The following is a 17501-nucleotide window of genomic DNA, read 5'->3' as shown; positions in this document are numbered from 1 at the left end:
GAGCCCTGCAGCCTCACTGCTGCTTCCAGCCAAACCTTTCCAGCTGCTTCCTGGGCCAATTACCCATTACTTTTATAATTAAACAAACAAGTAACCCTACAGCAGCACTCATCCCTCGGGTCAGGGAGCCAGGGCTGGGCTGTTCTAGGGCAGGGGCTGCTCTCACCAGGGTGTGCGTGCTGATGTGCAGCCAGGGCAGGGGCTGCTCTCACCAGGGTGTGCGTGCTGATGTGCAGCCAGGGCAGGGGCTGCTCTGTGCCCCGGTGCATGGGGTTTGCCGAAGGTACAAACCGGAGCACGGGCAGCGCAGGGGCTGTGCTGGGACCAGCCTGGGCGGAACCAGCCGTGTGCCCCGCGGGCCCTGGGCTGACCGCAGGGCTCGGGGGCAGCTCTGGCACTCAGGTGGGGAAAGGACAGGGCCGGGGTCCGCACCGGTAACGGGAGCCGGCGCGGCGGGGCTCCGGTGGGGCCTTCCCGGGTCCCTCTCGGTGCGAGGCCACCCTGCCCCGGCAGCACCGGCTCGTTGCTCGGCGCGGGTCCCGCCTCCCGCGCTTTAAGCCGGGACCGCTCCGCTCCGCCCCGCAGACTCCGGGCGGCTGCGCGCAGGGGTACGGCGGCCGGCAGGGACCCGGCAGCGTTCCCCGGTGCGCCGGGGCTGTCCCCGGTGCGCGGAGCCGCGGCCATGGATTTCTCGCGGTTCCTGTCGGATGACTTCGAGGTGAAGAGCTGGGTGAACGCGGCCTTCCGCGCCGTGCAGCAGGAGGCCCCGGGCAAGGTGGACGCTCACGCCGCCACGCTGGTGATGAAGCTGCAGCTCTTCATCCAGGAGGTCAACAACGCCGTGGAAGGTGAGGCGGGGCCCGCGGGAGCTGCGCCCGGCGCGGCGCGGCCTCCCCTGCGCCTCGGGGCCCTGTCAGGCCCGGCCTCGGTCGGGAAGCGGCTGCCGCTGCCGGGGCAGGGTCGGGCGGGCGCTAGGCCGGGTTGGAGCGGGCTGCGGCAGTGGAAGGTGTCCCGGCCCGTGCAGGGGGCGGGGGCTGGGTGGGCCTTAAGGTCCCTTCAGCCCAAGCTGATTCTGTGGTTCCGTGAACTAAACTGATGTTGTTTTGTGGAGGTGTTAAAGATCAGATGAGATTATTGCGAGCCTCCCTCTTTCCTGTGGGGGTCCTCCCGCCCTTCTCACTGTTGTGCTTGTTGTTCCTGCAGAAACAAGCCATCAGGCTCTCCAGAACATGCCCAGAGTCCTCCGGGAAGTGGAGGTCTTGAAACAGGAGGCAACGTTCCTGAAGGAGCAAATGATCCTCGTGAAAGAAGATATAAAGAAATTTGAAGCAGACACGGCTCAGTCAATGCAGGTGGTGCTTGTCTTACTTCAGTGGTCGTCTGCAGCTTGTGTCCAGAGATGTTCCTGTTAAACAGTCTTGTGAACCCGGGATAGACAAACCCACTTCTTTTAATGCTAATGCTGGGAAGGTGGGTGACACAGCCCAGTGCAGTCTGTGTTTTGTCAGGAGCAGCTGAGCATGGTGCTGCTCAGAGAAGGTTGCTGTTACCTGACTGGGGACACCGATTTCTGCCTCTTGGGTGCGTAGAGTTTTTCGGGCACAGTGGACACCAGCGGTGCAGCCCAGCCTTCAAACCAGCCTTGTGTTGTTTGACTTTGGAGGTTGATTTAACACCTCTCCCTCTGTCAGGCAGCTCCTTCCTCCTTGTAACAGGGGGATCTTTTCACACATTTTCTATAAGTCCAAGCCAAAAGCGCTCCCACAGGATAAGTGTCTGTGGCAGTCTTCTCTTGTTTCAGTGGGCAACATGATTTATCTTTTCTTCAGGTCCTGGTAGAGATTGACCGAGTGAAATCTCGCATGCAGTTGGCTGCAGAGTCACTTCAGGAAGCAGACAAATGGAGCACGTTAAGTGCAGATATTGAAGAGACTCTTAAAACACAGGTAGATGCCACATTATTCTGTCTGGTCTTGTGCCTTCAGCTTTGCAGGGTAACTGAGTTTGAAAGCAGCTTTTGAGCTGGCTCCAAAACAAGTGTCTGTTTGTAAAATGTCATGATGGAACTGGTATTAATGCTTTCCAAGGCCGTGTTGGGTAACCAGGTTGCCTCCCCTGTGGCAGGATGTGTCTGTGATTTCGGCCAAGCTCACGAGCATGCAGAGCAGCCTGGCGATGCTCGTGGATACGCCGGATTACTCTGAGAAGTGTGTGCATCTGGAGGCCCTGAAGAACCGGCTGGAGGCCATGGCCAGCCCTCAGATTGTTGCTGCTTTTAACTCCCAGTCCGTAGGTCAGTAGCTCTTGGTGTCATTCACTATCAGCACAGAGTTGATGGTCTTTAAAGAGTAAAATGTTTGGGTGGGAAGCTCTTGTCTGAGGCTGTTCTGGGCGTGTGGAGACATGGGGCTTTTCTCCCATTGAAGAGTTTCTCTGTTTACACTGAATCATGTGTTTTCCTGAAGTCCAGCTCCTGTAATATAAATCTGTAAATGTCCACAGAGAATCTGCTTGTGGTGACTTGCACAGCTGAGGGGCACTTCTGGTTACTTGGGGATTTTGTTTCTCTGCCTTCTGGGTCCTGTTTGCAAACAAGGTCTCATTACTGAGTACTGATGTATTCTGTGGACAGAGCTACAGTCACCCCCTCACCCTGCAAACCAGACCTTTGAGGACCTGGGGTTTCAAAGGCTCGTGTAAGAGCTAACTGTGCTGTTAGTCTCGAGGCAGCATACATGGTTAGGTAGCAGCTTGGGGAGTGGTGAAGGCAAAGCTGAGGACTTTGTGAGGTATGTTCTGGTTTTGTAGATAGCAGCTTATTTCTGGAAAACAGTAATTTCCTCCCAAGAAATGCTCTGGCTTTATCCATCTTGGATACTAGATACATTGAAGAAGTTGAGTTCATTCCTTGTGCCTGCTGCCTGTTCTTGTTTGAGTGTGAGTTTTAGGCAGTTCCGCTCCTGTTTGAGAAAATAAGCAAACAAAAGGTGAAAGTGTGTCTTTCTGTATAGGCTGTTGTGTGTGCTCCCCTCAAAGAAGAATTCTCTTGCTCAGTGAGGCTAATGTCTCGCCCTCACCTTTGACTGTGAACTATTGCTTTGTTTTGTTTAGATCAGGCAAAAACGTTTGTTAAAGTCTTCACTGAAATTGATCGGATGCCCCAGCTCCTTGCTTACTATTATAAATGTCACAAGGTCAGTATCTGGATAATCCTTTAATGCAGAGCAATGAAGACTTGATCTCTTGCCTGGCTTGGACCGTAGGGGGAGCTGCTACATCACGTATTTTACCTGTTCGAAGGAGGATGGAACCTGTTCTACGTTTCATTCTCTGACTCCTCTTTCTGGCTCTTAATAGCTGTAGTTACTCCCTATGTTTCAAGAGTAAGTCTCCCTTCAGGGCTGTGTGTTTCTTCTTGCAGTAGGCAGAGGATATGTGGGTTCTGCTTGAATTCTCTGTACCTTACAGTTTTGCTTTGCTTTTCTTGGATGTGGCTATGTCAGCAAAACTTCATTGCTGCGACTTGCCAGCCGCTGAGTTCTGTAAACTCTTTTCAAGGAAGATTAAAAGTTGGAATTCCAGACAGTGCTGTGGCCATAACCTGATCCTCAAATTTCTCTCATGACTGTGACTTTTGAGGATTAAGTTCAAGGCTGGGGCTTGCCAAGTATTTCAACTATTATGTGGAGGTATCAGTTACAGGCTCATTTTATGAGTAAAATACCAATGTTAATTAAATCTTTGTATCAACTAAGAAGCCTCTAGCTTTGTGCTGAAAGTCTTTTCCTTCTGTGATGCTGAACTATAACAAAATGCTATGCTGCACTCTGGGGAGAGGGGCGAGGGTGGGCACTGTGTGTTAGCATAAGTGCTGAACATGTCAAGTTCTTGGTCTGAAATAATAGCTGGATGTGTGGACTATCAGTTCTCCTCTTAGAATGGTTCTTCTTCTGCAGGTGCAGCTGGTGGCAGCATGGCAGGATCTTTGCCAGAGTGACTTAAGCTTAAATCGCCAGTTAACTGAACTGTACGACACGCTCCTTGGGACCTGGCACTCGCAGCTCCAATGGGCAACGCAGGTGCAGTGGCTGTTTGATGCTGGGTTAACAACAGGACTGAGCACACTCCTAATTGTCACAAAGCTCAGAGGAGTTCTTTTGTGCTCACCCTTTGAGTTGTGCTCTGCCTTATCAGTGCAGGACAGAGCTTGCAACCTTTCTGTTTCTTGTCCAGCTCTTGCAGACAAGATCTGATTTCTGGTGTTCCGCCAACAGCAAGGTTGCTGTGTTACTGGCATTAAAGCTGCTCTATCGCTTTCATCTGTATCTTAAGTTAAAAATAATTTGTTGGTGTTGCAAATGTGTTCTGTTGCAAGACATTTGAAATGCCTGAATTGCTTTATCACTTGGCCCAGAGGAAGCCCTCAGGGCCATATTAGACTGATCCATGTCACTGGTGGAAGATATCTGAGAGCTTCTGCTATGACCTCTTGAGTCTGTGTACGTGTTTTTCCTGCCAAGAATAACGCAGGATCCAAAAAAGTTGTTGTCCTTCAGTGAAATGAAGAAAGAAGTTCATACTCTTGAGCCTCTCGCAGAGGCTTTTCATCCATGAAGGGTAGGAGATTCTTATCTTCACGTTATGGAGCCTGGTGCAAGTGCTGGGCCTGTGCTGCAGAGGAGCAGAATGTTCCTTTGAAATGTATTTTTTCTGCCTAATGATTCGATGTGAATTACAGGTCAGATGTCAGCTTACATTGTAGCAGATGCTCTTTGGTTGGGAGAGGGAAACAGCACGTGAGGCAAAGCTTATCTCACTTGCTCTCCTCTGCTGCATCTGCTTTCTGGGGAGTTCTTAGACCTTTTTCATGGTAGTCCCAGCTTTCAAAGCAAATGACTGAGATGAGCTGGCAAAAAAGTCCCCATCAAAGGCTGTAGCCCATTTTGTGCTGGAGTTGAGGGTGGTGCATGTAAATAAATGTTCTCAGCTGATTAAAGTCTTTCTGACCTTTCCAGCATGGACTTCTGCCTATCTGACCAGTAACTTGGCTCATGATACAGTACAATTCCTTTGTATTTTAGGGATACATGTGTTTTTTCCCCACACACCTGTGTAAACTGAGTGTTCTGTTTTCAGGTGCCTCTTTCTACCAGGTGTGTTTTTGAATCACTGTAGTGCCTGTGTGCTGCTGATTTCAGGTTTCACCTGTACCTGTCTTCACAGCTTCCTGTGCTGGTAGATGTGGTTTGTACATTGGGGGTTCTCTCTGGAAACCAGCTGCTGCTTTCTGCCAGTTGTGTTCCTCTGGGATAATACACTTTTGCTTAGTAGCTCTTCTGCTGTGGCAGGTTTTCAAGAACCCCCATGAAGTTGTGACTGTGTTGTTGATCCAAACTCTGGGAGCGTTGGTGCCTTCCATTCCTGTCTGCCTCAGCACTGCCGTGGAGAGAACAGGACAAGAAACCAAGCTGAATAAGGTGCTAGAGCTCTATGATGCCACCGTTCACTTCGCAAAAGGGCTGGAGGTGGCGATGCTGCCAAACCTGAGTAAGGCTCTTGCACTGAATTTTGTCATTCTGTTCATCAACTCCTTTGTAAAGTTCCATTTGGGATTTAATTTAGTTTTACACGGAAGGAGGGATTCTCTTCTATGGTATTGACCTTTGAATTTGCACCTTTGTGTGTCTGTACATGTACATGGCTGTCACGGTAAATAATGTTTAGCACTTTTCCTTTTATGAGCGTTACTTTTTCTTCTGCCTAATGGATGAGGAAATGTCTCTAGGGAAGATATCTGTGAAGCCCATTGTGAAAGATTACAAAGCATTAAAGTTGAGGAGTTTCCTGGAATTAAGTCACACCTTGCTAAACAAGAGAAAACCTGCTTGAAAGCTGCATCCATTGGATGCTGAAGTTTTATTTTGGTAGTTTCTCTGTTGCTACTGGCTTATGCATTAATCAGGTGAAAACGCAAGGCCAGATGCTATTTCTGAACCACTGGTAATTTATTCCCTAGCAGCATCCTGGGTGCTTGATTCAAAGTCTAACCTGTGCTTTCCTTACCCTCCGATGTTTGTCATCTCGTTTTGGTCATGACTCAATAATTCCCACAAACCACAATGTAGTGAGGTGTTGTGTTTACACAAGTTTATGCCTCATTTGAACTGTTGGCTATTTATAGTCCTTTATTAATCTACTAGGGTCCCTTCAAAGACTGGGTACGGGAAAATCCTAAATTAAAGCTAATGGAGCATTCCTAATGCTGTGTTTCCTGTGTTTGGTTCCTCGTACCATTGTCTTGAGCTGTTTCAACCCAGATTCTTACTTGATCATGTAAATTATGATTACTGGGCAATTTCAGGGAGTATGACTATCATTGTTTCTGGTTTTGTTGTCTTTGTGTACTCTTGGCAGTCATTTTCTATCCTTGGCTTAGCTTAATTTGTGGTTCATGATAGGAATGATTAAAAAGGACTTGGAAAAATGGAGTCACATTCTGGAAGATGGTGGAATAGGAAGACAGCTGCTGCCCTGCTGTCTGAGTGTGTTTAAGAAAACCCCAATAAACCTTCATTTCCATCTCTTGCTCTGGGGTGAGATGTTTGGCAAAAGAAGTATCTCAAGAATGGAAAGGCAGGTGACTCAGCACAGCAGAGTCAAACCAGTTCCTACATATGTGTATGTGAGGGGAGGGTTCAGTTATGATTCACAGGATAATTCAGGCTGGAAGGAACCTCAGGAGATGGTCTAGTACAACCTCCTGCTCCAAGCAAGGTCCACTGTGAGTTCGGACCATGTTTCTCAGGGTATTGCCTAGTCTGATCTTGAAAACATCCAAGCATGGAGGCAGCCCAGGCTTTGGGCAGCCTGCTCCATTGCTTGTTTGTCCTTGGGGTATAAAGATTTTTCCTTCTATCCAGGATTCAAAGTAATCACGGTTTGCTGCTAGTTTGAATTTGGCAAAGCTTCACAGTAACAGCTGGTGTCCAGCTCTCATTTGAGAAAGGGTGGTTCAGACCTGGTTTTTGTTTGGGTTTGCAGCTCTGCTCAACAGGATGGCACTGAAATACTGAGTTCATGCTTCAGCTTCAGCTGGGGTTGAGGAACACTGTGAAGTAGAAGTGCCAAGTGGATTGTGTTAGCGTCAATTTTAAGTATTAACCAGGCCTCCTGATAAATGAGATTGCTCCTGTTTGAAGGTGTGGGAGTAGTGTGTTTCACTTCTCAAATGGCTTCACTCCTTCCCTTCCACTGTAGGTTGGAATGTTTCATAGATTCTTGTCACCCAGGCTGTTGTAGAGCAGTGAGTGATAATTTTCTTGAAGCACTTGTTGAGGTAGAACATCTTGGGCTTAGGAAGCAGGTAGAGATAATAACCTTGGTTTTAAGTAAATAAGTAAAATCTGTGTAGATGAGACTTGAAGCTGCTGGGCAGCATTCCAGGCTGTGTAGGCAGCGGGTTCCAACTGAGGAACTGCTGCAGGTTGCTTGAAGCAAGGCTTTTAGTAGCAATTCATCCGTTTGTAGACTAAACACCTGATTCCTTGTAGAGGAGCAGAACCTGGTGAAAGTGATGGAACTGGTGGAAGCGGTGTACGGTCCCTACAAGCCCTATCAACTCAAGTATGGAGACCTGGAAGAAGAAAACCTCCTCATTCAGATCAGTGCAGTGCCCTTGGTAACGTCTTTGTTCAGCTACACAGGGGGAGGCTTGAAACTTCTACTAAATACACGGGTCTTTATCATTTGCTCTCCTTCCTCCTCTAATTTTTTGGGAATGTTTCCTGCTTGCAGTGTATTTCTTTATTATTAAGTAACTTAAGAAATGAAGTTAATTCAGCAGCACTGTCAGGTTGGAGGTAGCTCCTTCCTTCTTCACACAACAACCAGCACTGTGTGGATCTGCTGGAGACTTTACCAAAATATTACTGTCAACCAAGAGCCTTCTTCAGGTTCAGTAGATTTTAAGGACAAGAGGAAAGTCCTTTTTTAGAAGATTCTGTTGCTGACCGAACTGTTTTTCCTTGAAGACATGGTAAACATAGGATTTGGCAGCTTTTATTAGCAGGAGGGTCTTAGCAACCAACATTGTTCTCCCTTATGTGTTTCACAAGATCAGAGGATACTGGGAGAATCAAGTGTTACACAAGGTGTCTTTAACACCTGGACACTCACTGAAAGGAAAGTCAGGCTTAACTTTGTTGTTGTTATTTAGGAGCATTGGGAAGTAATTGACTGTGTCCAGGAACTGAACCATTCAGTCAACAAACTCTTCATCCTGGCTTCTGGAGCCATCGACAACTGCATTAAGCTCACGGATGGACTGGGAGTGTGTGAGCTCCTTAAGGCCCTGAAAGCCCTTTTCTCCAAGTAAGGTGCTTTTAGTTACACTGCTCTATTTATCCTGAGGGAGTAGCAAGTACTCAGTTTGTGGCCAAGGGCTTTGTAGCTTAAGAAGAAGGCCTGAGAGCGGAAAATATCTATAACCGTAATGTGAATCATGTGATGTTCTCTCCTGCTGCTTCCTTCAGGCAGTGACTGTTTCTTAGGGGAAGGTGGAAGCTTTTAATGGCAAAATCAGAGACTTTTCTTGGCTGTTTTCTATTCTGTTTGGGCTGAAATTTGTTTTTAAAAAGTACTTTTGGAGGTGAAAATGTTTCCCAAAACAGCATGAGACAAAGACAGATTTGGTTGATGAAAGTAGATCTCAGCAGGGAAAAATACACCTACTGGGACAAGTGACCTCACATTAGGAAGCTACCTGAAAGGGCGAGGTACCCTATAGAGTGAGGTTCACTGCAAGTTCTTGTGTTGAAGTATCACTGACAGCCCACTTAGGTAGCGTTCCAGTACCCATTACCTCCTGATACCAAAAGTGCTGCTCACAAGGTATAAATCAACCTGTTGCCTTGGTGCCCTCGGGGGAAGAGGGAAGCACACCTCTCTGATCTCACCTTCTTTATAGGCAGTTACATAGCAGTGTGCATGCCTCCAGCTTATGGGCATTATTTAAGAAAAGAACAGGGGGGGTGTGGAAGACAAAATGTTCTCCTTTTATCCATGTTCTCATCTGGGGAGTAGCTGAGAAAACAAATTCATGAGATTGTTGTCGCTGTGTTCCTGGAGTAGGGGCCAAGTGATGCTGGAGTAGCAGTAGCCTTATAAACTTTTTCTGGTCTTTTCTAGGAGGTGTCATGGGGCAGTGGTAATAAAAGTGTCTTATTCAGACCTTCTCGTGGGAGTGGAGAGTTTCTTGTAACCCATATGCAGCAACCAAGTAGCCACACAGTATCTGCTCCTCTGAGTTTCAGCCTGTCTTCTAGTGTAGGCTTGAGTGGGCTGTGACTGATCGCATTCACGTGTTTGGACTGGAGCAAGTGTCTCTTCTGAACTCCTTGTAACTCCTTGAACTCCTGGTTCTTGGTCCTTGTAGAGGGCTGAATAGGCAAACTGCAGGACATGCAGCTGTGCTGCTTTCAACCTGTTCTCTTATGCTGGTGCTTGTCTCCATTCCTTCTTACAGGTATACATCTGACTTTACAAATGCGTTGCAGTCTATACGAAAGAAATGTAAACTGGATGATATTGCGTCAGATTCCCTTTTCCAGGAGGACTGGACTGCATTCCAAAACTCTGTCCGGTAACGGGGGTTTCTTTTGCCCAGCTCAGAACTGATTTTTGTATCAGCGTCAAAGGGAATTACTTGGGGTCAGTTTACACAAGTGCTTAGTGCAGGCTGCGGGGCTGTGCTCGCTTGGTTGCAGTGCTGCTGGGAGCCTTGGTGTTGGTGACTGGGTTTCAGGTTGCTGCTGGCACAGTAAGTGCTGTGAGGCTCCCCACCCTGTCTGGAGCAAGGCTGCATGTCCTATTGCTTGATATATCAGCAGCTCTTAGAATTTTCCCAGTGACATGGAGCCGCCCTTAGCCACGATGAGAAGCAGTGTGTGCGTGTGGATGAGGCTGTTGGGCAAAAAAAAAACCCAGGTTGTTGCCAAATGGCCACAGTGAATAGCCAAATTAACTGTTGATGGATGTGTCCCCTGTGGGCTGTGGTTTGGTTCTTGCATTTTATAATCACTTAGCATGTGTTCTCTGGGGGGATCCTGGCATTATCTGCCTCAAATCTCCTAACATGCATTTTTTGTCTTGTCCTTTCCCAGGATCATTACTACCTGTGGTGAGCTCCTTCACCAGTGTGGAGACTTCGAGCAGCAGCTGGCCAACAGGTGAGCACTGCTGAGTTCATTCGTGAGCTGTCAGCACAGGAACCAAGCTGAGAGAAAACAGCCACCAAGGCACTTCCATTGTGCATGGAAGGAAAGCAGAGCCTGGGAGTTTCCCCACACTGCCCTCCCCATCTGCTCAAATGTCAGAGAATGGTCATGGACTGTTCCACTCTCGTGCCCTGTTGCAGTCACAAGAATCCTTTCTCTTGGATATGTGGCTGGCTATCAAAATGACACCACAAATGGGGTTGGGAGGGAATTTTCCATCAGATCAAACTGGCAAGATTCTGACCCTCCCTTGTGAGATGGAGCAGGAATCCTTCACTGGGGTGATGAGTGTAGGTGTGCCTTAACCCATCGATTCCTTGTAACTTGAGGAGCATCAAGCACAGGCAGCATGTAGATCTTTGGTTGCTTGTAAGCATTGCACTGCTCAGCCTCTTGTACCTTGAAGTGCTTTATTCTGACTTGAGTGCCTGGGCTCTGTATAGGAGACAGGGGCTGCAGGGTGGGAAGCTGGCTTTGTTCTGTGTTTGCCTGGTGCCCTGAGAGCACAACCCTCTCTTCCTTCTCAGTGTTTCTGAGTTGCAGGCTGGTTGTGAGTGTTGGCTATAGTTAGTGTCTGCCACCAATTAATACTCTCCTGAAGTAGTGTAAATGCGGTGTGGTTCCTGGGGCCAACATGAGAAGCACAGTGGTGCCTGCAGAGGATGTTGCTGGTGACTTCGGTGTGTTTGTTTTCAGGATTCTGTCCTCTGCTGGGAAGTATCTCTCGGACTCCTACAGCCCCTGTAGTTTTTCTGGCTTTCAGGATACCAGTTCTGCAGAAAAGAAGAGCTCCATCAAGAATCCCTGGCAGGAATACAATTACCTTCTGAAGGAGAATCCATCCGAGTATGCCAGCCTGATGGAGACACTTTACACTCTAAAGGTAGCTTTGATGCTGGGGGAGTCTGCCTCTGTCCTGGGCTGCTGCTGGGCCCACAGGTGGTAGATGAGACCCGGATTCCCCTTGCAGGGTGATTACTTTTCACCCTGAGCTGCAGCCTTCTGATGGGCGATGTTCCAAGTCTTCCACACAGACAGCGATCTGTGGAGAGATAAAATGTCCAAACCCAGGAAGCCTGGACTCGTTCCATCTCTCCCCAGATCCTGACTGTGTTTGTGAACATGCCCTTATCAGTTCAGGTGAGGGAGATTTTTGTCACGGAAAACATTGGGAAGATTGTGTTGGAGCCGTCTCAAGTTATGGAGCCCACAGACCGGCTTCTCAGGACTTCCTTTGCCACCTACACTCTACTGCCATATCCATTCTGAACTATCATTCTGCAAGATCATTCAGGCGTGCATCTGTGAGCAGGGTAGAATGACTCCAGTTATCTCCTGATCTCAGCTATGTTTGCCATCATTGGTCACATGTGGTTGTGAAGTCAAGGTTATGGGTCTCTTGTTTCCTCAAAATGTTCAGATTTCTTCTGTGCTTCGTCTACCTGCAACATGTGCAGCTCTGCCTTCAGTGTTCCATGTTTGACTTTAACATTTGTTAAATAGTCAGGTTCCAGAGGTACTCCTCATGGAAAACTTTTGCTTAATTCCATGCAGGGCATCAGTTGTGCCCTTTGAGTGAAAGTCAGTTTTGCCGTCTTCTCTGCAAGTGTCTTGGTGTCTGGCCTGTGCTGGTGTCTGGCCTGTGCTGGTGTCTGGCCTGTGCTGGTGTCTGGCCTGTGCTGGTGTCTGGCCTGTGCTGGTGTCTGGCCTGTGCTGGTGTCTGGCCTGTGCTGGTGTCTGGCCTGTGCTGGTGTCTGGCCTGTGCTGGTGTCTGGCCTGTGCTGGTGTCTGGCCTGTGCTGGTGTCTGGCCTGTGCTGGTGTCTGGCCTGTGCTGGTGTCTGGCCTGTGCTGGTGTCTGGCCTGGTGGAATGTGATGCTGGTTCTTCGTTCTGCCCTGCAGGGAGCAGTGCAGAGTTTCTGTCTTGACTAACTGGTTGGAATAGGGCATCCCAAAGGAACCAAGCCGTGCAGTTGCAGAGGATAGCTCTTTTGTATTAGGATGACCTAATAAAGATCTCTGAAGGATGTTAACATAGCCTCTCTGTGGGCAGCTTAGTGGCTTCTGTATGTAAACAGTTTTCTGTGTGTGTTAGGAGAAAGGAACGAGTAACCACAACCTGTTGTCCTCATCGCGATCCGCCCTGAGCCGCCTCAACCAGCTGGCACATCACTTGGCTTTTGATTCTGTCTTTCTTCGCATCAAACAGCAGCTCCTGCTCGTTTCAAAGATGGAGGTGAGTGGTGGGGGCATTGCTGTGATCCAGGCTGGCGAGGTTTACCCATGGGATGGACACCTTAGGGCAGCTTACTGCTCGCTATTGCTTACCTTGCTCCTGTTCATAGTTTCCCTCTGGTATCGCAGCTCTTCCATGAGCTACAGCGAGTGGCAAAGTTTGCATCCCTTCATCCACAGCATTCACCACAGACAGCTCTTTAAGAGCTCTGGTGTTAGTTTGAGATGTTGCTTTTCTGACCTGCATGAGCACCTGTTTCTCGCAGGGGGCTGTGTGGAAAGGGGTGTGTGTTCTGGGCCTGAAGGAGGATAAAGGAAGCAGTGTTCCCACTACCTGTCTTCAGCTTTCTGAAAGTCCTTGGGTAGTTGCAGTTCTTGTTGCTTGGTGACCCCTTCCTGAATACTAATAGATTTTGTCCTCTGGGAAGTCATAGGTTCATTTCTCCCATTCTGCCTTTTAGGGTTGGAGTTCTGGTGGCATTGGTGAGACCCTGACAGATGACCTGCCCAACTTCAGCCTGACTCCTCTGGAATATATCAGCAATGTAAGAGAATGCTGGGGTGCTACTGGAAGCCCAGCACTGGGGAAATCTCTTCTGCATTTCCCCATTTTTGTGTGAAATCCTAATGTTTGTTTAAATTATTACATGATGGTGCTAGATGCTCTCAGTGGTCCAGCCCTCATCAGTTGGGTTGTGCCATTCATTCTAGCTTTTGTGAAACCCTTGTCAAGTTCTGGACCAGGAAAAGAAGTCAGGAGCACAAGGAGTGGTTCTTCTGTTGAACTGCACTGTTTACAGTGTTAACTCCTGTAATGAGATGGGAACTGGCAGCTTTTGTTTGTAGGGGTGAACAATGACCACATCTTCCTAATGCAGCTCATGTGGCAGAGGAGCTCCTGCGGTGTGTACTGGGGTGATTTAATTGTACTAGGAAGTTAAAAAGTCTTGAACTCTTACCCTTCTAATCCCTCTGTGACTCCCTGGTTTCTCTTTCTGATGGAATAACAGTGAAACCTTCCTGGCAGTGGGGTGTCTGAGTGGCAAAGGGGAATGAACTGTGCATTTGTTCTGACACGGCACCCCTCGGTTCTGTGCTGCTGAACAGCACCCAGATGGCTTTCCTGTGCTCTTGGTGTTTCAAGTCGCTGCCAGATTTGCAGTTCAGATATTAATATGAGCCGCTGTTATCTCAATACAAAGTATAATTTGATAAGGAAGTTTTTTATGCTACTGGCGTTCTGTGCATTACACAGGGAATGGTTTTTCAAGGGCAGGCTGGGTTTAGATAGCTCACGGGCAGTGGATAAGGTAAAGCCTCAAGGGAAGGTTGCTGCTGAATTCTGAGGAGCTTTCCGATGAGTGCAGTTCACCAAGAGCTGTGTGTGGTTGGCAAGGGGATGAATCTTCTCACCTGCCCCTTTCAGCAAGAGTTAAAGCTGAGATGTGTGCGATTGTTACTTGATCCTGTGAGGAATCAAAGGACACTTCTGCCTGTCCAAGGCAAAGAGGAACTTCAGAAAATTTCAGATGCAAAGCATTTGTTTTCTGACATCTTTTCAGATCCACCCTTTATCCTGCTGCTGAGTGATAGGTGGGCCAAGACTAAGCCAAGGCTTTCTCTTGGGTAGTCTTGAAGTAACACCACTGTATTGTGCAGAAAACTGATATGTGTGTGTGCTGCATAGGTGAAAAGGCTGGTTGATGTGAGCTCAGAAAACACTGTTAATGAGTGTGCCCCATAGTGGGGAGGCAGAGTACTCTGATCTGTGTGCACCTAGGAAGAGTCTCTGTAGCAGCAGGTAATCATTTAGTAACAGTGCAGTATTTGCTGAATGCCTGAGGTTCTGCAGCTCTGGTGTGAATTTGTGAGCACGGTCCCTTTCTGGGAGTGATATATTTCTGTAAGTCACTATTACATTGTCACTGGAATGTGTGTTTCTTCTTCAGTGGTTTTGTTTGCTTCCATCTCTTAGATTCTGCTCTAGAAAACAAATTGCCAGGAACACTCCAGAGAGCAAAGATTTGCTTGGAGGAACAGTTCTGTGCACAGGCTCTTCCTAATATCATTGTTTCAGTGACTGCTTCTCTGACCTTGTGAAAAACTGTTTCTTGTACAAAGTGCAGCGATGAGCAAGAGCCAATTTGTTTCTGGGCAAATGTAGGTTAGCGAGTGGCTGTCAAGCTCAGCTATCTGCTTTCAGGTGTGGATTACTGCAGTTGACTTTTCTCCTCTAGCAAAGTACTTGCTTCACGTTTGTTCAGTGACTCAGCTCTTTGTGCTTTTATTCTAGATTGGGCAATATATTATGTCGCTTCCTCTCCACCTTGAGCCATTTGTCACTCAAGAGGATTCTGCTTTGGAACTGGCATTACATGCTGGAAAACTGCCTTACCCCCCAGAACAAGGTAGAGTGAAACCGAAGACTTGAAGTGTCTGAGGAAAGCTTTCACATTTTGACATGACACAGGTGTGATGTGTTGTGCTAACAAAGCTGTTGGAAGTTCAATTCTTATTATCTGGTCATGCTGTTTCTTCCAAGACTCTCATGGTGATACCCAGGAGGAGCCTCTAACTAATGGGTAAAATGTTTTTTAGTTTCATTCAAAGCAGAAGCTTTAGCTTGGTCTGAAGTTTAGTGTTTGTTGAAAGATGTATTGCTGTTTCTATCCCAGCCAAAAGCAGGGCAGACACTGGCCACAATGATGAAAACCCTGTGCTGGAGCAAGTGCAATGGTTGCTGCTGTCTGAGGCAGCCACAGCCCTCGGGCACAGAAGGTGCCTCTTCACAGCTTTCTCCCCAGAGCACACTGCAGGGGTCTTGCTGCATGTTGTTCCTCAGTTTCTCGCAGCAAGCTGTGTTTTGGCTTGTTCCCTCTTCAGATGGCTGTCCCTACCTGTGTGTCATTCATCCTGCTGCAGTAACAACAGTAGCTGCATAATGCTTCCTGGCAGGTTGGCAGCGCACCACAGTTTGTGTGGTTAATCTGTGTTTACTTCCCCTGACAGTCAAGGAAGCACAGAGCTTGGCAGTTAGCTCTCCTGAGTCTGCTGAGGACACACTCTTTAGTTCAGAGGTTTTTGCATTACGTAATTTGTCATCTTAAAGCATTTACGTTTTAATAGCTCGTTAATTTTCAAAGCACTGATGAACATGGAACGCTTTTAGAGCTTGAAAAAGCCCCCATGAATCCTTGGCATTGCTGTAGTTTGTAAATGCTCCTGGGAGGTGATCCTATAGAATGTGACAGGCAGTGCCCCAACCTCAACCTGATCCTCTGTCAGCCCCTTGGAAATGACCTCCCTGGAGAAGTAGCAGAGGCAAGTAAAGTGGTTTGGGGCTTGAGCTAGCTTTCAGCATTGTGTAGCATCAGGGAGGATATGCAACTGCTTTGACTACTCCAAAGAGCTGGTCAGCTCTGGATACTGTAATGTCCTGTTGAAGAAGCAGTTACCCATTTGTCTTGTAACAAAAGCAGCACCAATGCAGGTGAATGAGCTGCCAGCTGAGGAGAGTTCTCTGTGCAGGAGACGAGGTGCCTGAGCTGGACAACATGGCAGATTACTGGCTGGGCTCCATCGCCAGGGCCACGATGCAGACGTACTGCGAGGTCATCCTGCAGATACCAGAGCTCACGGTGCACTCCACGAAGCAGCTCGCCACAGACATTGGTAAGTGGAGGGCACACGATGTCCGCAGGGCTGCTGCTGGAGCACAAGGGCTGCTCTGTTGTTATGTGAGGTTTGAAGAAGCTGCAGTGTGTGTTTCTGCTGTAGTTGTGAGCATGTTGGTCTGATGCCCAGCACGGTGGAGTGGTTCACAGCTGCTCTTTTGCAGTGTCCTGTCACATCCCTCTGTGAGGGAAGGGTGGTTTTGCAGTAGGTACTCCTGCTTCTTCACTGCTTTGCGTTTCTTGACTGTGGAAGTCAAAGTCCTTCAGAACTGAGAGGATTCCCTTCCAGTCTTAGCAGGGAAGGTCAGACAGTATCTCCTCAGCTCGCCGGAAAGGGCGCTTGATGCCAGTGACCTTAGCGAGAGTCTTTTTGGTACTGCTTAAAGACAAGCCCGTGGATGGGAGGCTGGTTGCTCAACATTCTCCCTGCCATCCTGGATTCCCCAGCTGACTCTGAAGCAGTGAGCTGGAATCGCCTCCTGCCTCACAACCCTTCACCTCTGCAAAACTTCCCAGCTTTGTTGTAAGCTCTTTGCCTTTGAAAGTGTGATTGTGATCCCTTATCTGTGACCGTGGTGTCTGACCACCCCGAGGGTGTTGTCTGCAGGTACTGAAACGTGACAGAACACGTCTCAGTCCTCTGAGCGGAGCAGGCAGTGTCCACACCAGTGTTCAGGAAGCCAAACCTGCACAGCAGTCAGCACAGTCAGCTTCCAAACACACTGCCCTTCCCTGTGGGTTAGAGCCATCAGTGGCAGGATTCTCGCCGCTGGGAAGAACGAAGGATAACCATCGCCTGCCCCATGTCTGTGAGCCGTGCAAGTACATGTTTATCCTTAACCTTGCAGATTATCTAATAAATGTGATGGATGCCCTTGGCCTTCAGCCTTCAAGAACGCTGCAGAACATCGTGACTCTGCTGAAGGCAAAGCCAGAGGACTACCGGCAGGCTGCGAAAAGCATGCCCCGCAGGATGGCCAGCAGCATCGCTGCCATGCGCGGCCTGGAGTGCTAGTGGGGACATCCCTGCGCTGGACACTGCTCTGGGGCTGGCCTGCTTGAGTTGGGTTCATTTCACTGTAAGCTTTGTGAGGACTCTGCACATCTCTGGGGATTAGGGGAATTAATTTCTGAATTTTAATAAATGCCTTTGTGTAGGAAAAGCTTGTTCCATTTTTCCATCTCTAAAAATAAGGGGTCCTACAGGCAGATTCACCAAAGACTGGCTGGATGAGCTTGACCAGGCTGAGCAGCGCTGGCTTCTGACTGGACATGCTCTGCTGGTTGCTGGAGAGCTCGTGCTCCGTGGTCCTGAGGGG

The 17501-nt window shown here is 48.4% G+C and overlaps 1 protein-coding gene across 1 annotated transcript; it reads left to right on the top strand.

Moving 5' to 3' along the window:
• Positions 1-649: 649 nt before the first annotated feature.
• Positions 650-17345, top strand: COG7 (component of oligomeric golgi complex 7). Its single transcript, XM_057398041.1, has 17 exons — positions 650-848; positions 1204-1352; positions 1830-1946; positions 2125-2293; positions 3112-3194; positions 3957-4079; positions 5349-5547; positions 7551-7678; positions 8216-8370; positions 9524-9640; positions 10161-10226; positions 10971-11157; positions 12369-12509; positions 12970-13053; positions 14802-14916; positions 16037-16180; positions 17031-17345. The coding sequence occupies exons 1-17, from the start codon at positions 683-685 to the stop codon at positions 17195-17197; spliced, it is 2310 nt and encodes a 769-aa protein (XP_057254024.1). The 5' UTR covers positions 650-682; the 3' UTR covers positions 17198-17345.
• Positions 17346-17501: the final 156 nt, after the last annotated feature.

Source organism: Pezoporus wallicus, unplaced genomic scaffold (assembly GCF_028554395.1).
Source record: "Pezoporus wallicus isolate ANWC-B61680 ecotype Strahan unplaced genomic scaffold, APGP_CSIRO_Pwel_v1 contig_6274, whole genome shotgun sequence".
Taxonomy (NCBI): domain Eukaryota; kingdom Metazoa; phylum Chordata; class Aves; order Psittaciformes; family Psittacidae; genus Pezoporus; species Pezoporus wallicus.
This window is presented reverse-complemented; position numbering and strand designations above follow the sequence as displayed.